Source organism: Morchella sextelata, assembly GCF_020137385.1.
Source record: "Morchella sextelata strain SCLS chromosome Unknown scls_1, whole genome shotgun sequence".
Lineage (NCBI taxonomy): Eukaryota > Fungi > Ascomycota > Pezizomycetes > Pezizales > Morchellaceae > Morchella > Morchella sextelata.
In genome coordinates, this window is record NW_025408616.1 from 1,077,128 (window position 1) to 1,104,567 (window position 27,440).

Consider the following 27,440-nt stretch of genomic DNA (forward strand, 5'->3'; position numbering starts at 1 on the left):
TACTACATTCTCTCAGATATACAGAGCAACTTATAGTCTGGTCTGTCGGCCTAGGCGGTGGTATATCTCCTGCGTCCTATCCTCGGAAGTATGCGCAGCTGCGTAGCGATATGTACAGGTTCATGGACTATCACTCGACCCACCTCAGTACCCACCCGCAACACGAGCTACCGCGCTCTAGTACACGGACTCATCCCAAGCCCTCATGCAGGTACTCTCCATCTCCTCACCAAATTAAATCCACAATCCCAAACCAATCCACACCGATACTCCACTCCCGTACTCAAACCAACACCCTCCTGGCGAACCTCCCATACCGCCAGTGCCCCGTCCACACCCGCCAAGCCTCGGTAATAAATTAAGGTGGTCTGACCTCACCACCAGCCCAAGCCAACCCAACCCGGGCAGCATCATCACTCGACCTTTCTTCAAAAAATCCCGAAAACCTCCAATTCTTCCACCAAACGCCCCTCCAGCCTCGTGAAATAGCAAAAAACAGCAATAATGAACACTGTAAGCCCCTCCCAAAAATCCTTCTTTCAAACTCCAATAAAAATCCCGCTAATCACTTTTCTAGGTCAAATCATTCTGGTAATTAACCTCACTCCTCCACCACCAACCACCACTCCCAATTCACCCCCCCAGAAACAAACACAAAAACTAACAACTAAAACCCACAGGGTCGGCTGGGGCTCCCTCATCGTCGCCGGCGGCGGCGCCTACTACTTTGCAAAGCAGCAAATCAACGCCGACCGCCGCGAGAAGCACCTCCGCCGTCTGCAGCAGCAGCAATGTATTCCCCCTCCTCCCCCTACACTCCCTCTCTTCCGTACATGCTAACACTGGCTATAGACAATGACAACAGCTACCTCGAGCACGACAACGCAGGCTCGCCAGCGCGCGAGACGGCCGGCGATCCGGCGGCGACGAGGCATGAGCCGCAGACGGAGGAGCAGGCCCTGAGCGAGAAGGGCAAGTATGAGGCCAGGATCACGTATCAGAGTAGGAGGGGGGATCGGTTTAGCTAGCTTATTTGTGGGGGGGTGTGGCAGTGGGGTATAGACTGTGGGTGGGGTGTGGCGGGGGTGTATATAGCTAGTTTGCAGTAGCGGGCTTTTCGTTTTCTTTGTTTCGTTCTTTTTTTTTTTTTGTCTTAGAATTGGATTGTAGGTGTTTTTTTTATTATTTTATTGGCTTTGCTCTCTCTCCGCTCAATTGGGCCTAGGTGTCGGTGTCTGTGTGGATGTGAAGATGGTATATGTAGATATATAGAAAAAAAGAAAAAACGCCGTGGAATTAACAAAAACTACATATAGCTAAATGTACCTACAATTTAATCTCCAAACAAAAAAAACCAAATATCACAAATTCATGAAACCATTAAAAAAACCTTCCATTGGTACACAAAAGAACAAACTCCAAGAAAAAACCAGCCCCCAGTTAAAAACCATTTTTTTTGTTGTTGGTTGTAATTCTCGTTGCATTCACCGGCAGCAATGATACAGACTCAATTCTTCCCTCCGGTCCACGCCACTGATATCCCTTCATTCCAGTTAGTATATCGATAGAGTAGACTATAGTACTAATGATAATCAATGGTTGTGGCTATAATACCCTTGGATGCTCGACCGCCTTCTCGCTGCTGGTACTGCGAATGGGAGTGTAAATCCGGCCTGGGATCCAATGCCATCATTATTAGCCTAGGCACTGAGGGCGTTTGTATCCACAAGAAGCAAAGAGAGGGTGCTTACAACTATGTACCCATACACGCCAATGACCCTCGGTCTTGACGATGCCGATCTCGGCCTTAGGCTAGAGCTGGAAAAGGATCGGAGCTGGATCTTGGGGTGGATCATATTTGCCGACGGTTGAAGTATTGGATATCGGCGGGAGAGGGTGGGGGGTATTAAAATTGGATTACTAGTGCTTTGGAGGAGTAGGTAGTGTTTAATAAACCAAAAAAAAGACAAATTGTAAACGCCGGAAACGACAAGCAACTTATAACCACGCTTTTCTCCAATTCAACTCTTAAACGTGGCCACAAGTGGACTCATATAAGGTAGACAGATAAGGCTGCTGTACTCTACTGTGTCTATACAGAAGTGTGCCCTACTTTGCGGGCAATCTAATTGACATGCTATTTACCCCCCCCCCGCCCCTTCACCCCCAGGCGCTCCAGTTCAGCCAGCTGAATCCGCACCTTCCTCACATATAGTGGTGATGTGGGTTTGTACACGCGTACCACCCCGACCCTTGTCCATAACACACACGGCGGAAGAAGCAGGGCAATAGTGATAAGGTTAACACCCACCGGCGTGGTATGTAGCAAAGTGAAAAAAAAAAAAAGAAGGGAAAAAGAAGGGCTTCGGTAATGCGCGCAAAATGCACCGATCGGCTGATGTTACCGGGCAGCCTTAATTTGTGGACTGATCTGTTTGCGCCGGCCGTTGCCAAGGATATATATGGGCCCCGGGGAGGGAGGGAGGGGGGGGTTGCGAGTGATCGGCTGTGACCGCTAGTCAGACACCCAGCCAGGTACCTACATGTACTGTACCGTAGAAAAAGCGTGTATCTGCACGAGCACGTGGAATTTGATGCTGCCAATTCGCCCAGGTCCGGACTTACCACATACAAATACGGAGATGGTGGATTTCTCGAGAGTTAACGGTATGACATGATGAGCGCTCGAGCGGATATAGGCTTAGGAGTAGGGAATACCCGCGGCATAATATGTGTGTATTTTGTGGGGGGATACTCTTGAATCCGGGTTCGTACGAAAGCTTCGCCCTTGCCCGGGAATGGCCGCTGTGCATATGTTGTGGGCTGTTGTGGGGTGGGATAAGCTTAAAAGTGGAGTGATGGAGTCGGGAACAGCAGATTGTTTGGAGACGAGCTGAATCAAGGCTTTAAGGGTCTTTCTTGCCTAGGGTCGGTTCTGTAGCGAGGAGTGTCAGCTGTCAGCTGTCAGCTGTCAGCGGCATCTGCAGGGCATGAGTATTTAAATGCGAGGCCAAGATAAGCTGGCTTTGCAATTGCCTCAAATCCGCCAAACTGACCCCACTCGGATCAGACTTGGGCTTCTTCAGTTCGAGAAGGTGCCATCGATGCTGTTGCTTCCAGACACAGTAGGTGCATTCGGCACTCAGCACCCGGGTGGAAACATGCGACAAAGGCTTAAATAGAAGGCATCCAACTCGAAAATCTTATCGGCGGGATGTGGTTGTGTTCTTGATGGAGGAATATATAGGAGAGTATTCGCTATGCTCCTGATATATATATCTAGGCTCCAAGAACACCTACTAGTATGCATGAAGCTATATCAACTGTGTTCTGGGCACTTATGGCACCGTTCGTTAAAGACAGCTAGAGGCGACCCTGGCCGGCTAGTGCGGGAAGTCTTCACACGCTCGGTTTCAGAAGTAACTCCTACTTTACATGATTGGTGTTGTAAACATACAATTGCAATTAAGCATCTTGTTTATAAAGATGCCTCCGATTGATCTCGCAGAAAGGATGATGAATTCTTTGAACATGAAGAAGAGAGCATAATATTAATGGCTTCAATACCATGCATGTGATGTCGGCTCTCGGATTTGTACAAGCTTTTATGTACTTGCGGCGATTTCCCCTTGTGCCACCGCAACATATTGGAGGCATTAATTATAAGGCCCCGCCAGCTAGAAATGAGGGATAAAGCTTATCTGGTATTTAGTGCTTCTTTTTTATCTCTTTTTGGCATTCAGGCCGGGACACACGACATTAATTGCAGCTCTGCATAGCAATCCAGGACGCCCAGCTCAGGAGTCATTTTCAGAATTCTGCTTCACATCACAGCCCCGTCAGAACTTCTCACTCGTCCGCAGCTTGAGTCACCGCTGGAAATGATTGATATTCCGCACGCCCGCGAGCCTCAAAGGCTTGGCGCCAAGACACGTCCCAGTTCAAGAGCTCTGAACCTTCACAACCATCAACTATTCACACTCTCCCCCCTCCACCACCCGCCTCCCACCTCTCAATAAACCACCACCGCTGTCACAATGCCTCCCAAGCGTAAAGGTGCCATTGCCGGATTTGCAGGTAGTTGATCTCTTGCTTTCTGGCCCTGACCAAATAGCAGCTAGTTAACACACACCCCCAGGGCCCTCTGCCGCCACCGCAAGCTCAAAACGCACCAAGCCCGCCGCCCCCGTCGACGATGACAGCTCCGACGACTATTCCACGGACTCTGCCAGCGAGATTGAAGACCTTGCCCCTCCCGAGGGTGCCGTGCGGACGAAGAAAGCGCTCGACAGTGCGTCTCCTACTCCCCCACAGTCCTTCCTTCTTCCCCGTGCCTGTCTGTAGCTAACCACACAGCACCACCACAGAGGCCACCGTCAGCGCCGTCGTGAACCGCTTCACGCTCGACTCCCCCGTCGTGACGGCCGCACCCGCGGTCCGCACCCGCGACTCGGTCTCCCACCTCTTCAACAAGCACGACTTCGCCTACCTGCACATGAAGCCCGACCACGCCTCGCGCCCGCTCTGGATCAACCCCGAGAACGGCATCATCGTGCTCGAGTCCTTCTCACCGCTGGCCGCAAAAGCGCAGGACTTCCTCACGACCATCGCCGAGCCCATGAGCCGGCCGACGTTCCTGCACGAGTACAAGCTCACGCCGCACTCGCTGTACGCCGCCGTCTCGGTCGGGCTGGACCCCCGCGACATCATCTCCGTCATCGACCGGTTCAGCAAGATCCCGGTCCCGGAGAAGATCATCCAGTTCATCACCAACTGCACGGGCTCGTACGGGAAGGTGAAGCTGGTGCTGAAGGACAACCGCTACTTTGTCGAGTCGAATGATCCGGCGATGCTGCAGCGGCTGCTGCAGGACCCGATCATTGGGCCCGCGCGCATCCAGGGCGGCGACGCCGGCTCGGGCGTCATCAAGGAGTCTGCGCCGAAGATGGGCGCGCTGGTTATTCCCGGGACCAAGAACGCGGCGGGGACCGCGCAGCTGGGCGGCGCTGCGGCGGCCGCTGAGAAGGCGGCGGCGACGGCGGCCGCGGAGGATGTGTTTGCGTCTGTGACGGGGCTGGGGGATAACGACCAGGACGACGAGGACGAGGACGAGGACGCGGTGCACAGCTTTGAGATCCCGTCGGGCGAGGTGGAGAAGGTGCAGAAGCAGTGTCTGGACCTGGGCTACCCCGTACTCGAGGAGTACGACTTCCGCAACGACCGCAAGAACTCCAACCTCGACATCGACCTCAAGCCGCAGGCGCAGATCCGGTCCTACCAGGAGAAGTCGCTCTCCAAGATGTTTGGCAACGGGCGCGCCAAGAGCGGCATCATCGTGCTCCCGTGCGGCGCCGGCAAGACGCTCGTCGGCATCACGGCCGCCTGCACCATCAAGAAGTCGGTCGTGGTGCTGGCCACCTCGTCCATGAGCGTGGTGCAATGGCGCCAGGAGTTCATCAAGTGGTCCAACATCAACCCCGAGCAGATTGCAATCTTCACCTCCGACAACAAGGACAAGTTCCGCGGCGACGCCGGCATCATCGTCAGCACCTACTCCATGGTCACCAACGGCCGCAACCGCTCGCACGACTCAAAGAAGATGATGGACTTCCTGCAGTCGCGCGAGTGGGGGCTGCTCATCCTCGACGAGGTGCACGTCGTGCCCGCCTCCATCTTCCGCCAGGTCGTCACCTCCATCGCCACGCACTCCAAGCTCGGCCTCACCGCCACCCTCCTGCGTGAGGACGACAAGATCACCGATCTCAACTTCCTCATCGGCCCCAAGCTCTACGAGGCCAACTGGATGGAGCTCGCGGACCAGGGCCACATCGCCAAGGTGCAGTGCGCCGAGGTCTGGTGCCCCATGACGCCCGAGTTCTACAGCGAATACCTGCGCGAGCCGGACCAGCGCAAGAAGGTGCTGCACTACATCATGAACCCGCGCAAGTTCCAGGCCGCCCAGTTCCTAATCGACTACCACGAGAAGCGCGGCGACAAGATCATCGTCTTCTCCGACAACGTCTACGCGCTCAAAGCCTACGCCCTGAAGCTGCAGAAGGCCTTCATCTACGGCGAAACCCCGCAATCCGAGCGCCTCAAGATCCTCGAGAACTTCCAGCTCAACGACAAGGTCAACACAATCTTCCTCTCCAAGATCGGCGACACCTCGCTCGACCTCCCCGAGGCAACATGCCTCATCCAGATCTCGTCGCACTACGGCTCGCGCCGGCAGGAGGCGCAGCGGCTGGGACGCATCCTGCGGGCGAAGCGCAGAAACGACGAGGGCTTCAACGCGTTCTTCTACTCGCTCGTCAGCAAGGACACGCAGGAGATGTTCTACTCGTCGAAGCGCCAGGCGTTCCTCGTGGACCAGGGGTACGCGTTCAAGGTCATCACGCACTTGAGCGGGATCGAGAATCTGCCCGGGTTGGCGTACTCGACGCTGGCGGAGCGGAAGGAGCTGCTGGCGGAGGTGATGCTGCAGAATAGTGATGCGGGGCAGGAGGAGGGGGATGACTTTGATGGCGCGAAGAATCTGTCGTATAATGCGAACATGAAGCGGCGCGGCGCGAAGTATAAGCGCAGTATGGGGCGGCTGGCAGGCGTGTCTGGGGGTGATGGGATGGCGTATGTCGAGTATAATAAGAAGATGCAGATGCCGAAGCAGAGCCATAGCTTTTTCAAGAAGATGCAGAGGGAGAACGAGAAGAAGAAGAAGGAGCAGAGGGATTTGCTGAAATAGAGGGTGTTTTCTTTTTTTGTTTCTTTTCTTTGATGGTTGTTATTTGACTTTGACTTTTTTTACTTGGGATGGGGGGGGGGGGGGGGGGTTTGGTTTCGTCTTTTTTTTTATATCAGTTTTTTATATCATGATTGTGCGCTGGGCTTTTAGTTGGTTGGGCGGATGCTCTTAGACGCGCGGGTTTAATACATTTCGACGTTGTTGGAGGTGGGGGGAGGAGAGCTTAAATTGTATGACTATGACTGGAACGAAGGAATTACAAAAGGACTAACACGTAGTTAGTAGAACGCAGTACTAGCTGCTAGTAGAATATAAACTTTATTACTACAGGCTTTTATATAATCTGCAGAAGTGTCACTTGTGGGGGTTTGGGATGTACATGTATATCCTAGACACCTAAACCTGTGCCCTTCAGTAACAGAAGCTTCAGTCCTGTAGTATTTGGTATCCCAGTCCAGTTAAATTTGTTCTTCCTGAGATTCTGTAGTACCAACATGAACATACACTACCCGAATACTAGGCGGCGGTCACACAAGACGTTGAAATTCCCTTATTTAGTGATTTGTCTTGACCACACACCCTCCCGCCTACTGACACTAATTTCAAAACGCAATTCGGCACCTTGTATGACCGGCCATCTAGTCTATTCGAGTTACTTGCAGTACAAATGTAGCTAGCTAGTAAGTACGTAACTATTGAAAGAAAAAAAACCCGCGATTCAATCATTGATATCATCAATTCTTCTTCCCCCCCACCTCCTCAAACTCCTTCATCTCCGTATTACCCAACGGATGCTCCGTCCTCCTCTCATGCGACTCCTTGGTCTCTACCAGTGTCGCATTGTCGCCCTCCTCGTCCTTGAACGTGTACGAGCGGAACTCGGTATTGCTCCATCCCGTACCGGGGAACGATCCGTCGCCGGCCCAGTCCTCGGTCAGGTAGTGCAGGAACTACTCAGCCCATTTTATTAGAAAAAGCTAGAGGGAGGGAAAAGAGGAATGGGAAGGCAGGACTTACAGCGCCGTGTAGAACAGCAACGACATGGCTCGTATCCAGAGATTTCAAGTAGTTCCTCGCCTCCTTCGCCCGCGCCCTCAAAGGTTCCGGCTCCGGCGCCCACTTGCCTTTCTACACCCCCACCCGCACCCACATCAGCACCACACACCACTACACCACGCCCTTAGACAGAGAAACCACACAACATACCTTCGAATCCCAATCATCCCCCAACCTACTAAAATCCAAGCCTTTAAATGCCTCCTCCTTCTCCAACACCTCCCTCGGACTCCCGGTGTCACACGGCAGCGCCGAGGCCTCTTGAAATTCGGGCACCACCTCAATCTTGACTCCGCTCTGCACCTGCGGCGCAAACCCGATCAGCGTGGTCTGCAGCGTGCGCTTGAGCGGCGAGGACACCAGCAGCGTGACTGGGGGCTCGGCTGGAAATCGCGACGGGAGGGATTGGCATTGGGATTCGCCTAGGGGCGTGAGGTAGGTGTCGTGGAGGTGGTGCTGGAAGTCGACGTTGTGGGCGGCTTGGCCGTGGCGGACGAGGGTGACGAGGGTGGGGGCCACTGGCGGGGGGAATTTATTGTAATTAGTAGGCGAGGAGGAGTGAACGGGGTAGATATTACTTACTGGTGAAATGAAGTAGATTTATTTTATTCGGGGCTGTGGGGGATCGTGGAATTGGGATGGTGGTTTTGGCTGTTAAGTACTTCATCAGAAGCCAGCTACGGTTGATAGCTACCCCACCAGGTGTCTGAAAGCCTGCAATGACTCCTTCAGGCGGGCCACTGTTCTCCGAAGTGGTGCATTCCGTCATTGGCAGGGATCAACAATAGTAAACGCCTGGCACTAGTAGTCTACATACTAACTAGTATGCACTGCTCAAAGAATGGGTTATCAAGAGCAAACGGTAATACAGCCAAATCCTTATTCCGAAGAACCACACAACCGATAAGCTCCAAATTTTCCTAAAGCTCAGAGAACCTTGGCAAGAGCCCAGAATTAATTTTTCGGTCATTGGTTCCATCAATTGGAGCCTGTAGAGTGCGGTATCGAACTGATGAGGCCTTGTTGCGTTGCCACACAGGTACCTTTTGCTAGATCGACACCCATATTACATGTATACAGTACATGCTGGTTCTCAATCACGGTGGCTCATACACAATATTTACGAATCGCAGTTCTCCCAAAGGAAATTGAAACCTCTGTAAAGGTCAAAAAATAATATTGACAGCTATGGCATCGATAGCTGTTGTGTTAAAACTACTCATAAGAAACAATACAGATTTGGTGACACAGGTCTTGGATATCCCTGGTTTGAACGTGTATACCCGGAGCGCATTGACATGCTGCCACTGCTTTCTAATATATCATGACAGTATTATCGTATCGTCCGTATTGCAGACTTCATCCTCTATAGCTACACCTGCACAACTTTCATCGTCTGCATGGTCTGTAGAGCCCGAGTCCGTTTCCTCGTCTGTATGGTCTGTAGAGCCTAAGTACCTTTTCTTCTCCACAGGTCTAGACCTGCCGAAGACGCGCGTTACAGTCCCTCCTACTATTCGTCGAGGCTTCAGTGGAACATCCTTAATTAAAGTTGTCCGATTAGCATAAAACTAGCTCATAGTGTGATCAGATAACATGTTTATCTATACCGTTATGACCTCAAACTCCTTAAGCATACTGGACTCTCTAACGTGTGGCACGCCGCTCAGATCTAGATCAATAAAAACACCGCATCTGTAAACCGCACCATAGGTATCATCTGGAATGTTTTCAATCTGATCCACTCTGTATTCGCTGTATTTGAACGTTTTCGCGAGATCGGCCTTTTTTACGGTAACACGTTCGAATCTGAAGTTCTTGCTAATCACCATTTCCGCAATGGTCTGTAGAGTGGTTAAATCTTCTTTGGTGACATCGACAGCGATATATCGCCCATTCACCGTTTTACTATGGGCAATATCATGGTAAAACTGTCCATATTCATCAATCTTCCACCCGAAAAGAAGACAGTTAAATCTGAGCTCCAAAATCTGGCCAAGAAGATGCATTGAGGAGTGTGCTATCACCTCTTTTCCTAAATGATTTATTGGATATTGATAAGCCGGCGTCGAGTTTTAGTTTCTGAAAACGGGATCAAACCTTCACGAGTACTTGAAGACACAAAGCACAGAGTGCAGGACTTCACTAGAACCCTATTGCAATCCCAAAGCTTGCCATCGACAGTCACGCAAGCAGTATCATTCAATAATTCTTCACCACCAATAAACCGCGCTATTTGAGTCGGTCTTGTCACCCAAGACTTCTCGTTAAATGATCTCCCGTACTGGGGTAACCAGACAACGATATTTCCACGTGTCATCTCTGCAAAGTAATACATCAGCCGAGTCTGTGATTAATCACACAGATATACGGATTCTTACCGCGGATTCTATCCTGGAACTCAGCGTAATAATTCACAAAATCGGCCATTCTGTCGACGGCGAAGGCCGGTAAATCCCATTTACCGATCTAGAGAGCAACTTTGTCAGCATTGCTTGAGCGTTTAATTCCAGTAGCACCTTATACCAAGTTCATGGCGCCATGTAGCTCTATTTTGCAATCAATCATCAATGTGATGGATAGAAATCTATAATCGGGGTTACGGGGAGAGGAGATATGAGTATGAGTTACATTTGTCATAACATCGTCGAGAGGAAGGACGTTAGGCTCCACCCCATCGACTAGCGGATCGGCGTTTGCTGCAACCTTTTCATTATGTTCGCGGGAATCTTTCTCAAGAAGCTTTTGAAGTCTTTTAACAGTTGTTGGATCAAACGAGAAGGGATTCTGCCGCGGCATGATTTGAGTTAAATAGTTCTAGTGGTTTTGAAATTTACCTAGAGCAAGACTCTAAATCGTGATCGAAGTTGCAATTGAGGAATATGAGCTTAGTTTGCAACAAGCTACATGTATATTGCCACTTGTCAGTTAAGCCATTATTCAAGTAGGCCAGATTAATTAATGAATTAAAAAAAAAAGCAGGCCAGATTGTATCGAGTGATGGTTTGTGACTCCAAGTAGTAACCGAGGGTAAAGGCCATGTGTGTCACACTGGGTCTTATATTTTTACATACATAAATTCCGTACGACTAGTCTGTAACTCCAGATCAGGTCTTAGTCCCCAGATATATTGCCAAGCTAGCGTAAAAACTGAACGTTAGCCAAAAAGGTCTCTCTGAAATTTGGTCAACCGTCAACCTCCACTAACATCTACAGCGAAAGAAAATTCATCACACCAATCCTCATACGCATCAGGGCGCTCTGAATGCCACGAAAGGACCGCCTGCCTGGGCATCCCACATCTCCGCCCCCGCGGCACTCGGATTCATCAATACCATGGCAAAACGAGGACAAGAAGTGTCTGACATCATCCTACTACAACCTTCCGGCTGTGAGCCTTCTCAGGCCTCAAAATAACATGACATGAGCCTTATTGCACTCAGCGACAATTGATGGCATTCTCTAGGCCTAGGTCTAACTACATGCTTCCACTACGACGGCAGCGAGATAGTCTTGATAGTCAGTCGACTATTTGTCTACGGGCATCTCTTTCTCCTTTACTTATATTGAGCATGATTCTTCAAATTATCCTTGGTAATCAAGGAGGGGAAGAACAAGAGGAGTTGATGCCTTTCTGCATCTTCAGCTCATCTAGTTTCATGACTTCGAAGTCAATATAGATCAAAACGGCACCTATGTTGTATGCGAGCAGGAAAGGTGCCTGTATGGTCGATATAGGTCGATAGCTGCCTTAAGAGACAGCGTAACTATAGGCTCTCAGATTCAAAGTTCTCTCTTGGACGGCACACAATTCACCAAAAGATTCGTCAATCTCACGGAATCCACCTGACGGACAGAGTGGGAGAAATGCGGTGCCTACCCGTTTGTAGAGCGCCGTCTTGGAGACGCTCATATTAAATAACTCAACTCATTCACAGAACCTATTACATTGAATAATCAGAGCTATGGCCTGTTGGATATCCTGAGTCTATTCGTCGAAACCAAAATTCGTCAAATAGACCCGGGCATGTTCGAGTTCTGTACGAGTGATAATCAGTGATGCGACTGAAACCTTGTTGGTTATTTTTTTACTCTGTTCTCGGAATAGGGTGATCAAAGCCTGGTCTGCGGCTTCATTACCCAGTCACCAAACACCATTAATATATCACATAGCTGCCAACTAAGCTACCTGGGTCGAAAAAAACGTATAGATATTCGATGGAAATCTATCTTGTCATTAAGGGAGAAAAAAAGTATATACACTATCCATCACATAAGGGGACAGTTTCTCGAAATATGAAAAAAATAATGAAAGAGATAATTAATCGGCCGTCTCAACACTATAATCTACAAGTCGTCTCAAAGCCTGCTCTAAAACAGACAAATTCAGTTGCGCACACCTAGTATCCATAACCCCGCTATCAGCTACGTCTCTCAGATATTCCTCCTAATAAAATCCTCTGGCCTCGTTGTTGCACTCCTTGCTGGCGGTTGAAACCGACCATATTCATTCGCACCTTGCATCCCAATATCTGGTCTTGCCGTTGCACTCCTCTGTGGCTGTTGGAATTCCCTAGCGACTGGAGGTGTCGTGGTACTTCGTACCTGTATGGGATCTTCTCTACCAGAAAAGTGACTTGATGGTAGTTCATCAAAGTTCTGACCAGGAGCATTTCTAGCAGCTGATGAAGGAGTGTTTGCAACAGCTGAGGCAGGAGTATATGTTGGTCGTTTGTACCCACCAGCGTTTACTGGGCTGGGAGTTTGGGTATCTAATCGAGGTAATTGAGGACGCGATTGCGCTTGCTGCTGGTAACTTTGCTGCTGGTAACTTTGCTCCTGCTGTTGTTGCTGTTGTTGCTGTTGTTGCTGTTGTTGGCGATTTGGTGGGAAATATTCGTATGTATATGGCTGTGGGTCTGGAGGCAGTTGCAATGGGTTTTGCTGTGTTGTAGGAGTCTGTTGGCGTGTTGGGTAGTATTCCTGAGGCGACTGTACCATTTCGATTGGAGATTCACTATAGTATTGCGGTTGCTCTCTCGGAAGTGCGATTGGGAACCTATTCTGCGCTGAATGCTGCTGCTGCTCTCTGGACATCACTGCAATCGGGAATCTCCCTTGTCCTGGTGCATAACCTGATCTACCTGATCCCGATCTACTTGGCGGTGGTCTCTGTGGATATTGCCCACCCTGTCCCTGGTACCGGGCTTGCCCAGACATGGATGATCCATCGGAATATCCATCTTGCATTTGTTGCCTGTTTAATCTATCTGCAACAAATGGGCCTCTTCCACTCTGCGATGACGGCGAGTGGTAGTCCTGAGTTTGGAAGCCTGGCCCGTTTCTTTGAGCTGGGGTTCTTCTCCCCTCACTCCTACCACTGCTGCTTCCAGCATATGCCGGCGCAGGAGTTCTACTGCCAACGATGCTTCCAGCATATGTTGGCGCAGGAGTTCTGCTGCCCTCGCTTCTTCCCCCGCCGTTGCCCGCGTATCCGTATGTAGAAGGAGGGGCAGGCATAGGCGGTGGAGAACCCCATTGTCGTTGAACCTGCTGCTGCCTTTCCGCGTACTCTGTACTCTCGTTACTTCCTCTTCGAAATCCCTGTCCCCCGTATCCCATACCTGCTTGTGACGAAATCAATGGAGCAGATGCTTCGTAGGATGAACCAGACATCATCGTCTGGCTTCTGCCCATCGGACGGCCAGAGCTAGCGACAGAAGACGAAGTCTGCACACGCTGCAGCGGCTTCGGCGTCCCTCCTCTACTCTCCATATCTGCAATACTAGGCAGCGTTGGTTGCCGAGATGGCTGCTGCATCCTCGCTCCTGCTGAGATATTCGAACTAATTATTGAAGATGCATATGATGGCTTTTCCATCATTGCCGCAGCTGGAATCGTCGGCGCACGTAGCATCCCAGCTTGAGATTTCTCCTTATTCTCCTTCTGGATCCCTTTCTTGTGGTTTGCAAGAACAATCTCACCCATTCGCTTATCAATACGTTCTTTGCAGTATTTTCGGAGCGAGTCGCCGTTCATAACGTGCCAAAGAAACGTGATGAAGAGAATGCATGCAATGAGGAGCTGTAGAACTGCAAAAATCCAGAGAATTGTAGTGAAGGCCATCGAACATAGGACCACGACTTGAATCTTATTTTCGCTCCAGAGATGGTCGATGTTTTCGAAAAATTTGGAGATTGCTGAGAGAGTCTCGGTCTCTTTCTCTGGAAGGAGATCTGCAGAGACGACAGAGACGAGAGTGAATGTATTTATGACGACTCTGGGGCCTTCAGCAAAGACAACCCCCACCCAACCTGCAATATTGTGATTAGCATAGTCGATTGTGCTGGGTAACAATTCCTCCATACCTTTGAAGGAAAAGTAGGTAAACAGAGCAACATAGTCTGCTTTTCCTCTTTGCTCCGTCAATCGAGCAAATACAAGGAATCTTTTCCAGCCAGAATCATCGCCTCCCTTTCCACCCCAGACGCTGTTCCAACGCAGCGCGATAACATTCATGTAAGCATCTGCCACACCGCCTCTTCTGATGACCTTGATCGCAAAAAACCAGTCGTAAATAATTAGAAGGTAGGAGATAAGTATACAAATGGCGAAGACGATTTTTGCTGTCTCAAAAGGAATGACTGGTTGGATTTGACTAGACCATCTGTTATACACGAGGAGAGTAATGGCCGTATAACTATTGTTTCTCAGAATTTAGAAAAGAGAGGTATATATAAAATACGAAGAGACACACTCACGTATCAGCGGCCACACATGCGAGCGAGATCAAGATACTCAAATAAATCCAGATGTAAGCTGTGACGTTGACAAACGACTTATCCTGGAAATCTTTAAGGTTCTTTAGTTGTCGAAATTTTGGTTAGCTCCCAATGCGGCGCAAGCGAAACATTGACTTAGGAGGAGGACGCAATGCGTTGCAAAAGTAAAGCGGAAAACGCACGATGTATTCAAACTTATGCTCTGGTGCCAATTCAGTCTTCCTCTTCTTATATCCCGAAAGCCACCCCATCGCTCAGAAAACAAAAGAAAGCCACAAAAGAAATGCTTAGTCAAAAGATTGTTGAAAGTAATCGAAATTCCCCAGCAGGCCTCCTGTGCCTGAGTGTTGCTTTCGAGGGTGCCAGATCCAGCCGGCTTGGTTATGTGTGAAGTCGTGCTGCACCCGGCAGATATCGTGACGGCAGCGAAATATCAACAGAATGATGAAGAAAGGAATGGGGGAAGAAGTGCTTTTTGCAAGAATCCGCTAGAGTATATTTTGGGATACTCGGACGTTTTCGCGCTCATCTGGATAACTTGTGGTTTCAAGACCCGCTGAGGAGTAAACGAGAGGATGACGACTCTTTGAGGAAATGTGCAGCTACAAAGTAAATACCGTGCGCGACAGGAGCCAAGTACTGGGAGGGGGTGACAGCCAATTGAACGAGATGCTGAGGCAGGCTGAAGGCCTGTAGGGGTCACTGGGGTAGACACCTGTTGATCAAACAGCAGTGTGCTTCACCTTCCAACCACGATATTAGTGGGTCACTCAAATTTGAATGTAATTTATAGTAGATGGAGGGAACGATGCCTCTCTATTTAGATTGGTTCCCAGTTTGATTGGTCTAAAGAGAACCCCTGGGATGTGGCCATTCCTTATTCCTCATGGTGAACTGGAAGCCTTGAAGAATCACCTGAAAACAATTGAATCATTGAAAAAGCAAACATAACCTGATCTTGGTACACGAAGGAGGAAAGAGACAATCTGAGGCAAACTAGAAGCAGGGCTTAACATTCCCACGCTCTCCTCGTTGCACGTCGCACGGCCTATCGCCAATGCTCGGTACCTTGCAGCCGTTGATTCAGAATGATTAGGGCTAATCTTGTTTGGGTGATAGTTTTACCAGGGAGGCGCTGGCCAGGGCGGTTATTGGGAGACCCCTGAACCGCTGTTGCCATTCCCTAACTGACCCTAAGGTCCCTAACCAACTCAGCTAATCCTAGCTGTTGCCCTTAACTTAAGCATGTGGCGGTTCACTTCACGGGCCCGAGGCTCTCTCGGTGGCTTCGGTGCGTGGCTAAAGTAAAAGGTTACTTGCAGATCATGCCAAGCATCTCGCCGTTGTCAGCCGACGATAGGCGAGCTGAAATCCGGGGAAAGGTCACGAACTCGATCCAAGAAGCTGCAAGAGCCATAAACCCCAACTCTTAACATCCCCTGAATTCCAGCACTATACCCCCAAAGCATCCCGGCATTTGCTTGTAATTCATCATGATGAGATCAGTAGTTCCTTTAAGATTTCTGCGTCCTGCATTTAGAGCTACAGTTCCATTTTCTACCTCGTCTAGACGCAATCATGCTCAGGGAAATCTCGAGAAACGGAAGCTAAATATTCCAATTGATTTTGCAGAATCTTCTTAGTATGAGCCTAAGCTTCTCTCTAGTTTTTATTCCTATTTAACATATCATCTGTAGTCTTGCACTCAATTCGAAAGCTGCTTTCTCCAATCCCGAGCTTCCATCTACACTAAGCACAACTTCTAAAACGAAGCGTATGAACCTGTTCCAAGCAATAAACGATGCTCTTGCAACCATCCTAGAAACCGATGAGAAAGCCTGTATATTCGGTGAGGACGTAGCTTTCGGCGGTGTATTCCGATGCACCATGGGCCTCTCCGAGCGTTTTGGCGGCGAGAGAGTCTTCAACACACCTCTGACCGAGCAAGGAATTATCGGTTTTGCTGTTGGCATGGCCACACAAGGTCATACTGCTCTTCCAGAAATCCAATTTGCCGATTACCTGTTCCCCAGTTTCGACCAGCTACACAACGAAGCTTCTAAGCTCCGGTACCGCAGCGGCGGAGCGGAATCTTTCAATAGCGGTCACTTTGTCGTTCGCATGCCTACAGGTGCGGTTGGGCATGGCGCACTTTATCACTCTCAGTCCCCAGAAGGGTTTTTCATGGGAACACAAGGTCTTAAAGTAGTCATCCCACGCGGCCCGATACAAGCCAAGGGACTCCTGATAGCAGCTGCTCGTGGTCCTGATCCAGTTGTTTTTATGGAGCCGAAGATCCTCTACCGTGCCGCAGTCGAAGAGGTGCCAGTTGGAGAATACGAGCTTCCAATTGGCAAGGCCGAGATTGTCCAGAAGGGCAGTCAGATTACACTCATTTCATGGGGAACTATGATGTATGTGTGCGAACTTGCCGCAAAAGCCGCGAAGGAAAGGTTGGGGGTTAGCGTAGAGGTCATCGATCTAAGGACCATCAGGCCTTGGGACAAGCAGACTATCAAGGAGAGTGTTGATAAGACGGGCAGGTGCATTGTTGTTCATGAGGCGAGTAGGACTGGGGGTGTAGGGGAGAGTATAGCATCAGAGGTACAAGAGAGAAGTTTCTTGAGGCTAGAGGCTCCAGTTCAAAGAGTCACTGGGTGGGATGTGCACATGCCCCTAGTTTTCGAGAATTTCATGGTTCCTGATGTCGCAAGTGAGTTTCCCTTTCGAAAGACCTGTGAGATAGTTTACTGACAATGTGTTTCAAAAGGGGTTTTCGACAGCATCAAGAAGACGATGGAGTATTAGCTACACTTATAGACATGTGTGATGTATTTATGAGCGAGCGATTTGCATTGGCATATAAAATGATACCATCTGTGAAATATGCTTTGTTTTACATGATCTGTTTACGAGCGCGCATAGAATTTCTTTTCCACCTTTAACAATATCTACCTACGTCTTGATGTATGCTTGCTATTTCGTGTAGACGCTTTAGCTTTCTGCCCTGAAATATGTCCTAGATAATGAAAACGAAACGTTCGAGTGAAAGAGACGAGTGACAATTTGTGATCTGTCATGACCAGGTTGATGACGTCCGTCTCGCGAACGGATGGCTCCCTTCGTGATTCTCCAATTGGAACAGTGGATTTTCGGCAATGAGAACTGTCTATTCGTGAATAGACAATGGGCCGACCTAATTGGCATAACTAACATTAGTTAGAACCAAGTGTTACCGAATTGTCGATGTTCTTGAATGGAATACAGTATCAATACAATACCAATAATCAGATGAGGAATCCTCCTTCGAAAGTTAGATAAATCCGCAATGCAGTGGAATTGTTTTTAGTGATCGTTGAGCCCAGTCAGTGCGTATTTCCTACTAGTGTTTGCTTCGAGGCTCGTCCACGGCGTGAGTAAAAACGAATAGCTTCACTCCCCGACCGGTCGCAATATCAGGATCGATAAAAGGAAAAAATATGAAGTTGTTTCGACATCGGCAGGATTTGAACCTACGCTCGCGAACGAAACAGATTTCTAATCTGTCGCCTTAACCACTCGGCCACGATGTCATGTTTAAGCTGCAGTTACATGTTTTACAAAAAACATATAGTCACACCGAATCACTCATATGAGTGATAGGCCATGAACAACAAAGGTCCAATAATCGGGGCTTCTTTCTGACGCTTGTAGAAACTACTCTATGGCCTAGTCTTCGCAGCCGAGGTTTAATGAAGGGATACAAGGTTTAGATAAACCTTCCTTGGAGATCGATCAAGGATCTACACCAATTACCCTGGCTTCATTACACTACCGTACATATCCCGGCCAGTATGGGTTTATATGCGGAGGTCGAGTGAATCCGGCTGGACTATCCAGAAGGCAGTCTTTCCCCGCTCCATGTGGTATGATGCATGACACCGCAGAAAATATGAACATACTTGTAACCATCTTCAAGTGCTTATCTACACTCTGCAATGCATGGTGTGCGCCAATATATCTGTTTCTTGGGGAAACCGTTACGTATCCCCATGGCCGGAAGAGCTGTCTTTTGTTCCCCGGGTGAGCCGACTAGATGGTGGTAACAAGGCCTTGTGGATGGTGGTAGAGCTCTTGCGTTCATACACGGGCTCTTTCGTTTGAGGTAAACAAATTTTTCGGTCCCTCCAGGCTTGCTAGGGTGGTCTAATGCCGACTTGATTTGCCGGGAAAGTTGTGAGAGGTTTAGGTTACCCGGCCTATATAGAGCTTAGCGAGTGATAACTTATGATCTATGAATATTTTCATGTGGATTTCGTTGAGCTGGGTGTTCAGCTAAGTTTATCCGCTGGCAGTTGGGTAGGAGTATCCTGTAGGTGTATGGATATACCGAGTATGTAACGTGCGATTTAAATGTGATTAGCTGAGTTCAGAAGCTTTTTTCTTGAATTCAGATATGTATTGATTTTCAATGTTTGGATCATGGAGGAAGCTGACCAAACGCTCTGCCATTTTCTACCATATCTACAAGGAAGCTAGAAGGATTGGGGTTAGAGGAACTAATCCCATAAGGAATGATAAATTTAAAGCTCATTTGTATTATGGGTTTTTATCATGTACCCACGGTGTCGGAAAATGATGCACATTTGGTGATATCTCAATTAACGATGAGAGAATTAATCTTCACATAAGTCTATCTTGAGGTCAATTCAAGTGTGCAGATTCTTTTCTTAATGGGGGGATAAAAAAAAGGGGTCAGTCATGAATATCTGAGTTCTTTACATGTTTAGCTATCTAATAGCAACTTCTTACCTGGAAAGCTTGGTTATTTTACATTAAAATACCACCAAATATATTCTTAGACACTGCAGAGACACCCCGCACCCGAAATTGGAATTTATGGAGCGTGTTGCATTGTGATATTTTGGGTAATTGGGCGTTGTCAGGCCAAAATATACATCACTTTCCAACACCCTGGGTGCAACTTATGTAGATATTTACTCCCTGGTAAGAAAACACGATACATCTTTGGGTACGGACTGCAATAATCTCAATATTATCTCGACTCTCACACACTCCTAATCTTTGTATAATAGATAATTCAATCCCCAGCATCCACGGCTAATCTAACTACATGTACGCTATTACTCCCATCCGCATAAATCTCATTACCATCTCTTCAAAACCCAAGAAAGAAAGAAAAGAACAAGAAAAAGCCACTAAAAAGTCCACAAACACTTGTACGTGAGCAGCCTCGCCCCTAGCATATCATATTCATTCTGCCTAATCCAACTATCATTTGTGCCCCTCAACTTCCCAAACACGCTTGCCCCCTTCCACACAATCACCTGCGGATCTAGCTCTCTCGGCGGCACTCCAATAATAATCTGATAATCCTTACTGGGCTTCAGCGCCCTCACCTTCTCTTCAAGCATGTGATTGAAGCCCGAGACCAGACCACCGCCGCCAACCACCATAATCCCGGACAAGAAGTCACGAATCTTCTTCTCCTCGCCCTTAGCGGCATGCGCGATCGACTCAACAATAGCGCGGTCGAGCGGCATCACCGGGACGATCTTGTCGCGCTCCTCAGCGAGCTCGAGGGCCGAGCGGCCACTGCCGTTGTTGGGGGCGCCGACGGAACCGCCGCCGCCGCTGTTGAAGATGAGCATGCCGGGTTGGAGAGGTGTTACGGAGCCGGCGGCGTTGGGCGTACCTTCGGGGACGGGGGAGCCGGCGGCGGAGGAGCGGGGGGTGTCAGTGGTGTTGAGGTGCATGCCGAATGTGCTGGGGAAGCCGGGTTGAGCTGGGCGTGCGGGAGTTGTGAGGGAGGGATTGAAGGAGGGTTCGGGGGTGGGGGGGCGTGGGGCGAGCGATTGGAAGAGTTGGAATTGGGCTGTTGAGCCTGGGTCGTTGGGGTGGCCGTCATAGAGGTCGTATGAGCGCTCCCAGAGAGAACGGCGGCCGCGGAGCTTTTCGGAGTGGTCGAGGAGTGTGGGATTGTAGTGGGTCTAGTAAGATATTAGTAGTGGTCTAGTTAGATGTAAGTGAGACATACCAGTGGAGCTAGCATAACTTCATCGTATGTCTTGAACGAATATTTTTTAGTATCGTTGTCGGGCGTTCGCAAATGGAAGTCATGCGCCTGCACGCTGATATCCGAGTCATTGAGCGTGGAGTATTTTATTTTCAGCTCCTCAGCCAAAAGATAATCATATCGATGCCATAGATTTATCTCTTGGTACGGGAAGTTGTTCGATAACATCATCTGCAGCAATGCTTCTGTTACGTCCTGACCACCATATTTCAGGTTCAATCGTGATTCTTGCACGCACATCCCTTCTTCAACACAGCAGATTGAGGTTTTCTGCGCGCCAATATCCACGATACAGGCTTGTGAGTAGCCAGCGCCAAAAGAGGCGGCCAATGATTCCTAGTGCATATTAGTCACTATTAACCCTAACCCTTGAGACGAGTGATAATACCTGTATGATGCAAACTTGCGAGAACCAGAATTCCTTCAACAGCAAATCTAGCATTTCCGTGACATAATTCTTTTCATACAGATCCGGAACTACCAGTACGCAAGAATACGTCTTGAGATCTTTCTTTTCGAGCTTGAGCTCTTTCATGATCGCATCTTCAATAATTGTAGATACATCTTCGAGGACCCGTCTTTTGGACTTGTAATCGCGCTCATTGAAAGTTCCGTACCTGATTGGCCAGAATAACCTGTACCGAGGGTTTGAATTGTCTGGAATCCTCAGAGCTTCATGGCCGACAAAATATTCACTCTTTTTGGTCATCTCCGTCCAGTCAACACGGTATGGATCGTTATGCTCTTTGATTATTTCCGGGGGAGTACGACGATTGTACGAAAGAACGAGATCTCTAGAGTTTGGTAGAATACGGCGTTTATTATGTCGCATGCGGACTTTAAGCTCATTCGACATCTTATTAAACTCCGTTTCAAACTACTCCCGTCAGCAACCGAATCCCATCCGTTCATTCGCAAATAACCAGCACAAACCTCTTCTCCAAACATTGCATCGTCCGATTCGACCTCGTCTCCATCATCGTCCACAACCTTCGTCCTCTTGGGGCTCCTCTCTTCCTCCTCATACTCCGCCTTATTTGCGCGCCTCGCAATTACATTCGGCAAGCTCTTCGGCAACGCATCGTTCGCCAGGCCAATCCTTAGGTTCTGCGATCCTGGGTGGATCACAATGACCTTACTCCCGAGCGTAGCCTCCTCCTGCTCCTCCGCGGCCACATTGGCAGCTGCATCGTCGACAACAGCTTGGCTGTCGATATCCATCGCATTCGGGTCTACGGCAGCCGCAGCCGCAGCTTGTCGCTCCTTCTCAGCCAGCAATGCCTGCGCGCGGACAGCCTCCTCTTGCTGCTGGCGGAATACCATGATCTGGTCATCGCGCTTGAGATATTCACTAGTTTTTTTTGCTGCTGTGTTAGCGGGATAGGGTGGGCAGGCGGGGGAGAACGGACGTGTAGTAGTTCTTCTGGTTGATCATGGGGGTCATGGGCCATGAGTGGGTTCGGAGGTTATTGTCAGTCCGCTCGAGACCTTGCATGCGCCGTTAGAAACATCCTGCAGCTTCGTGATAATAAAACGTACCCTCCTCGCGCATGAGCGCCCTTCCCGACTTCTTTGGCGGTGGCATCTTTGGTTTTGCGGGCTGCAGCAGTGGGGCCATGGACGATGTTGCAGCTGCTATTGGGACATTGATGTCCATTGAAGGCGATGGAGCCCTCGACATTCTTCTTCGTCTATATCGTGGTTATGGGGGTATTCAATGGGTGGTGTATGGGGGCCCAACGTCAGTGGTAGGCGGAGTTGGGGTTGTTTGTTGTTTGGGAGATTTGGGGGAGCAATTCCCGAATCCCTTCTCGGCACAGCAAGTAAGAGCGAGTGGCTCTCGCGTTGTGTTGCTTTTGCTTGGCGGGAGGCTCATTTCTCGGTTCGGGCGGGGCTTAGTAAGGGGGAGTTTTACACGTTTCTCCTAAGCAAGCTGGCAGCTCTGCATCCCCGGGGGTTTGTTGCACTCTTTTTTTTCTCCTGACCGTCCAGCACGAGCCAAATAGAATTTCTACAGACATACAAACCAGAGCAGTACCCTCCTCGTACTGTTTGCATACTACATATTCGCTTCCTAAAGCTATACTCTACATACAAACCACCTAAAAGTTACTCACAGCCTTTCATCTCATTCACGCGCCATCATGGGAGCTTTCCAGAGCATGTTTTCGCGGTTATGGTCGAAGAAGGAGGTCCGGATATTGATATTGGGACTTGTGTGTAGCTCCACCAAGGAATACTGGGAGTACTTTTTGCTAACGGGCGGTCTCAGGACAACGCTGGAAAAACTACATTACTCTACCGGCTGAAGGTATGGCGATCGGAGTGGGGGGAGGAGGGGAGCTTCATCTAACAGGGTGCTGCCAGATTGGTGAAGTGGTGACTACGGTCCCTACAATCGGTTTCAACGTCGAGAGCGTCACATACAAAAACCTGAATTTCAATGTCTGGGTATGTTTGCTATATCCGCATATCCCGTTCAGCCATGTCCTGACAAAGCTAACAAATACCACAGGATCTTGGTACGAGACGGGCTCATTCCACCAGTAATCATGAAGATACAACGTGAGAACTAACACCCCCTCTTCATAGGTGGCCAAACCTCGATTCGACCCTACTGGCGCTGCTACTACGCCAACACGGCGGCTGTCGTCTTCGTCGTTGACGCCACAGACCACACCCGTCTTGAGACCGCCGCCGAGGAGCTAGCAGCAATGCTTAACGAGGACGAGCTGCGCGACGCAAGTCTGCTCGTGTTTGCAAACAAGCAGGATCAGCCCGGCGTCCTGGGTGCAGCCGAGATCAGTGAGGCGTTGAAGCTTCCAAGCTTGAAGGAGAGGAATTGGAGCATTTTTGGGTGTAGTGCTGTTACGGGTGATGGTAAGCAAGACTTTTTTTTGTTATCTGAAATGTGTTTGGCGCGCGCGGGGTTGTGGTGGAGATGGAGGGGCTTGCTGTGGTGATATATTGGCGAAGAAGAAGACAGACAAGCTTCATGCTACTTAAGAGTGAGATTTGCTGACGCGTCCTCCCGGGATTATTACAGGTGTGAACGACGGCATGGATTGGCTTGTGGTGCGTTTATCCCCCCCCCCCCCCTTGCTCTGGCACTCTGAGATCGTGCAGACTCGCTGACATTGTTATTGTTTGTTGTTGTAGACTACCGTCCAAGAGAACCAATAAACGCACCATCACCAGTTTTAGAAAACGGAAACGTATATAGTAACAAGACATATCCCCCCCTATTTCAATGTTGAGAGGGTTTGGTTGTTTAGTTAGAGTGCTGGACGGGTGGGTTGTTTCATGATATGGGCGACTGTTTGATTAATTGCTGGTTGCGTGTTTTTTTCTCTTTTTTTTTTTTTTTTTTATTTTCTCTTCATGCTGTTTTCTTTATTGAGGTAGCTTGTTTGTGTATCAATCCTTCGGGAGAAAGATGCTGGATGGGTGTAATGTCGTGTGGTGTAGGTCTTCTACTACTTATAGATATGTGATGTGCGGTAATGAATACCATTTTATTGATGAGGAAATCTACTAAGCATTGTTCTTGTACCCCTAAATCAATTTACGGTCCAACAATTCGCGTCTGGGTTTGAAGAGGCACTTGGATTACTAGTACTGATTCTCCTAATTAAATCAAGATATATGCCCAAAGATACGAACCCATCAGTAATCCCCATCCCAGCCGTTTGTGACACCTTTCTGGCCCCCATCCTTCTTTACCCATCACTACCGGCCTACTTTATCTACCCGATATACTCCCGGCAGCGCGGATCCAAGTGCGGGGAGCAGCCGCTCACCCCCATATAAAGCTTCATGCATGCAGTGTAAACACATTTAGAGTATCTGCCGTGGCAGATATCGATGTAGAGCACGTACGTACTCAACCTCCAAGTTTAGCCGCAGGGGAACATTGGCGCCTTGCAGGTCGGTGGTTTTTCGACCGAGGGCTTGAGAATTCGAGGTTTCTGCTGTGGAATTTGGAATTCTCCTGTTTCCCGAGAATCAACCAACTAATGTAGTCATGGTCCTGGACCCTCTTGCTGATATAAGTAGGTATCTAATCATGTTCTATAAATCATTGCCTTTGTAATCCCGCCGCTGAGCCAAGGATGAACTCGGAATCCGGCTAGGTGGGAGGAGCCTCAGGTAGCGAAGTGGAGGGGAGGAAAGGGTGGGGTGTCCATCATCTCACGCGTCATACCCGTGCAACCCTTCAATCAGTCCCTGCTTAGTGTTTGCTGGAGGTCTGGAACATCCATCATCCATCCTCCCTCGATGCCCTGAGCAAAACAAGTGCAAAACACAGGGTTCTAATTCTTACAAAAACCTTACACTCACAGATACCGGCTACATCCGTAAGCATTTCCATTGTATGTTGACAAAGACAAAGAAGAGAGAAGCCTCATGAACAGAAAGCGGCGGCGGGCGGCGACCGCTACCGCTCGTGGCCGCCCGATGTTTCTGCCACTATGTTGAATTGGGACTAGCGGAATGTGGGGGAAGAAACGTCTCCACATGGCACTTTACCGGTTCTAGCCTGGTCTTGGGTGGCACAGGGGCATGATATCATCAATGGAAAAATCCCCATTGGCCGGACTAGCCGTAAAGCAGGAAGGACAGGACGGGGGAGGATAGGTACACGATAATACATGTTGTACGGACTGCAGAGTACTTTACATCCCCTCCCACCCGTGATATTGGGCGGAATTCGGGTGGTTGATGGATCACGGAGCTTGGCTAAGCTTCGATGACTGAGTCGGAGTTGATTCCGGCGTCTTCGAGAGGTAAGTAGTGAGTAGTGCGTAGCTGGTGTTCTCAGCGTGTTAATTCTAGACTCGCCATCTCCTGTAAGCTGTTGAGGAGTGTTATGTGATGCATGTACCTCGACTGAGGGCGGTCTGTGTCTCTGGCCCTTGGCATGCAGCTGTCCGAAGCTTCCCCCCAAACCCCAACGGTATATATACGCCCCTACTTACCCACAACCTCAGCTCCATTACTTCTCAACGTAATTCTATACTTTATACAAACTAGATATTGAATTATCTTCTTTATACTAATACCAACCTCTGATAACAATCCAGCAGCAATGGGCCACTACAAGGACGAGGATTTCAAAGATTGTCCAGTCTACACAACCAGCAATGGATGCCCTGTCATGAACCCGCAGGCGTCACAACGTGTTGGCGAGAACGGACCTCTATTGCTTCAGGACTTCCACTTGATCGATCTATTAGCCCACTTTGATCGTGAACGAATTCCAGAAAGGTATGTCTTCAGCCAGCTATCTTTGTATATTCCCTCCCAAAGCTCAGCCCACTGACATTGTTCCCACAGAGTCGTCCACGCCAAAGGAGCCGGCGCCTATGGCGAGTTCGAAGTGACAGATGATATCACGGACCTTACTTCAGCAGATATGTTCAACAAAGTCGGCAAGAAGACCAAAGCTCTTGCTCGCTTCTCCACCGTCGGTGGCGAGAAGGGTTCTGCGGACTCTGCGCGTGATCCTCGTGGCTTCTCTGTAAAGTTCTATACGGAAGAGGGAAATTACGACTGGGTGTTTAACAACACGCCAATCTTCTTCCTACGGGACCCTGCGAAGTTCCCTGTCTTCATTCATACACAGAAGCGGCACCCACAGACCAATCTGAAGGATGCGAGTATGTTCTGGGATTATCTCTCAAACAACCAGGAGTCGATCCATCAGGTTATGCACTTGTTCTCGGACCGTGGAACGCCGTACTCTTACAGACATATGAACGGATACTCGGGGCATACCTACAAGTTCACGAAGCCGGACGGGACTTACCACTACGTCCAGATCCATCTCAAGAGCGACCAGGGGAATAAGACCTTTACAAACGACCAGGCGAACGAGATGGCTTCTGCCAACCCTGATCACCACACGCAGGACCTTTTCGAGGCAATTGCAAACGGCGACTTCCCATCATGGACCGTCTACGTCCAAGTCATGACCCCCGAGCAGGCCGAGAAGTTCAAGTACAGCATCTTTGATCTGACCAAGACCTGGTCACAACGCGAGTACCCACTCCGCCGCTTCGGAAAGTTCACCCTGAACCGCAATCCTGAGAACTACTTCGCCGAGATTGAGCAAGCTGCCTTCTCACCCTCCCACCTGGTGCCCGGCGTCGAGCCATCCGCAGACCCTGTGCTCCAGTCCCGCCTATTCTCATACCCCGACACCCACCGCCACCGTCTCGGGGTCAACTACCAGCAGATCCCCGCCAACCGCCCGCTGCACGCCTTCAACCCGTTCCAGCGTGATGGCCTAATGGCAATTGAGAACTACGGCGCGAACCCGAACTACCAGTCATCATTCCGGCCAATCACCTACGCAAAGGTAGTCCCCCATGAGGCGCACGAGAAGTGGGTAGGCACTGCGACAAACTTTGCCTTCCGTGTCAACGACGGTGATTATGAGCAGGCGAACGACCTGTGGAACGTCCTTGGCCGTACAGAGGGGGCGCAGAAAAACTTCGTCCACAACGTGTCCGTGCATCTGTGTGCGGCACGGAAGGAGGTTAGGGAGAAGACGTATGGCATGTTCGATAAGGTGAACAAGGACCTAGGCGAGAAAATTAGAACAGCGACGGAGATGAATGTGCCGGATGCTGGCAAGGTCGAGAGTGTGAGTGCGAGGTTGTAGGTGGTTAGTTTTTTTGTCTCGTTTTTTCGGTTTGTGTTTTTTGCTAGTTTAGGGTGTCTTTTTATGGGTGTTATGTATTGTTACGACGTTATGTTTGCGGTTGCTTGTAGGGATGGT

The 27,440-nt window shown here is 49.4% G+C and overlaps 9 protein-coding genes across 9 annotated transcripts; 5 read left to right on the plus strand and 4 right to left on the minus strand.

Annotated features, from left to right (window-relative positions):
* Window positions 1–504: 504 nt before the first annotated feature.
* Window positions 505–1,028, plus strand: H6S33_000268 (uncharacterized protein; the record flags this gene model as incomplete). Its single annotated transcript, XM_044831626.1, has 4 exons — window positions 505–513; window positions 578–591; window positions 681–793; window positions 853–1,028. The coding sequence occupies 4 exons, from the start codon at window positions 505–507 to the stop codon at window positions 1,026–1,028; spliced, it is 312 nt and encodes a 103-aa protein (XP_044699827.1).
* A 3,009-nt stretch (window positions 1,029–4,037) lies between these two features.
* H6S33_000269 (uncharacterized protein) lies at window positions 4,038–6,742 on the plus strand (the record flags this gene model as incomplete). The annotated part of the gene is made up of 3 exons (XM_044831627.1): window positions 4,038–4,077; window positions 4,139–4,291; window positions 4,368–6,742. 3 exons carry the CDS (start codon window positions 4,038–4,040, stop codon window positions 6,740–6,742), a joined length of 2,568 nt encoding a protein of 855 aa, XP_044699828.1.
* A 734-nt stretch (window positions 6,743–7,476) lies between these two features.
* H6S33_000270 (uncharacterized protein) lies at window positions 7,477–8,567 on the minus strand (the record flags this gene model as incomplete). Its single annotated transcript, XM_044831629.1, has 4 exons — window positions 7,477–7,692; window positions 7,760–7,870; window positions 7,949–8,316; window positions 8,381–8,567. The coding sequence occupies 4 exons, from the start codon at window positions 8,565–8,567 to the stop codon at window positions 7,477–7,479; spliced, it is 882 nt and encodes a 293-aa protein (XP_044699829.1).
* Window positions 8,568–9,120: 553 nt separating this feature from the next.
* Window positions 9,121–10,597, minus strand: H6S33_000271 (uncharacterized protein; the record flags this gene model as incomplete). The annotated part of the gene is made up of 5 exons (XM_044831630.1): window positions 9,121–9,339; window positions 9,409–9,833; window positions 9,899–10,120; window positions 10,180–10,267; window positions 10,430–10,597. The coding sequence occupies 5 exons, from the start codon at window positions 10,595–10,597 to the stop codon at window positions 9,121–9,123; spliced, it is 1,122 nt and encodes a 373-aa protein (XP_044699830.1).
* A 1,635-nt stretch (window positions 10,598–12,232) lies between these two features.
* H6S33_000272 (uncharacterized protein) lies at window positions 12,233–14,831 on the minus strand (the record flags this gene model as incomplete). The annotated part of the gene is made up of 5 exons (XM_044831631.1): window positions 12,233–13,371; window positions 13,423–14,112; window positions 14,167–14,498; window positions 14,560–14,660; window positions 14,763–14,831. The coding sequence occupies 5 exons, from the start codon at window positions 14,829–14,831 to the stop codon at window positions 12,233–12,235; spliced, it is 2,331 nt and encodes a 776-aa protein (XP_044699831.1).
* Window positions 14,832–16,073: 1,242 nt separating this feature from the next.
* Window positions 16,074–17,388, plus strand: H6S33_000273 (uncharacterized protein; the record flags this gene model as incomplete). The annotated part of the gene is made up of 3 exons (XM_044831632.1): window positions 16,074–16,222; window positions 16,278–17,293; window positions 17,351–17,388. The coding sequence occupies 3 exons, from the start codon at window positions 16,074–16,076 to the stop codon at window positions 17,386–17,388; spliced, it is 1,203 nt and encodes a 400-aa protein (XP_044699832.1).
* A 2,390-nt stretch (window positions 17,389–19,778) lies between these two features.
* Window positions 19,779–22,337, minus strand: H6S33_000274 (uncharacterized protein; the record flags this gene model as incomplete). Its single annotated transcript, XM_044831633.1, has 6 exons — window positions 19,779–20,570; window positions 20,618–20,992; window positions 21,045–21,533; window positions 21,590–22,007; window positions 22,066–22,144; window positions 22,196–22,337. 6 exons carry the CDS (start codon window positions 22,335–22,337, stop codon window positions 19,779–19,781), a joined length of 2,295 nt encoding a protein of 764 aa, XP_044699833.1.
* A 463-nt stretch (window positions 22,338–22,800) lies between these two features.
* Window positions 22,801–23,839, plus strand: H6S33_000275 (uncharacterized protein; the record flags this gene model as incomplete). The annotated part of the gene is made up of 7 exons (XM_044831634.1): window positions 22,801–22,872; window positions 22,929–22,967; window positions 23,024–23,107; window positions 23,172–23,178; window positions 23,249–23,536; window positions 23,703–23,731; window positions 23,816–23,839. 7 exons carry the CDS (start codon window positions 22,801–22,803, stop codon window positions 23,837–23,839), a joined length of 543 nt encoding a protein of 180 aa, XP_044699834.1.
* Window positions 23,840–25,745: 1,906 nt separating this feature from the next.
* Window positions 25,746–27,323, plus strand: H6S33_000276 (uncharacterized protein; the record flags this gene model as incomplete). The annotated part of the gene is made up of 2 exons (XM_044831635.1): window positions 25,746–25,924; window positions 25,994–27,323. The coding sequence occupies 2 exons, from the start codon at window positions 25,746–25,748 to the stop codon at window positions 27,321–27,323; spliced, it is 1,509 nt and encodes a 502-aa protein (XP_044699835.1).
* Window positions 27,324–27,440: the final 117 nt, after the last annotated feature.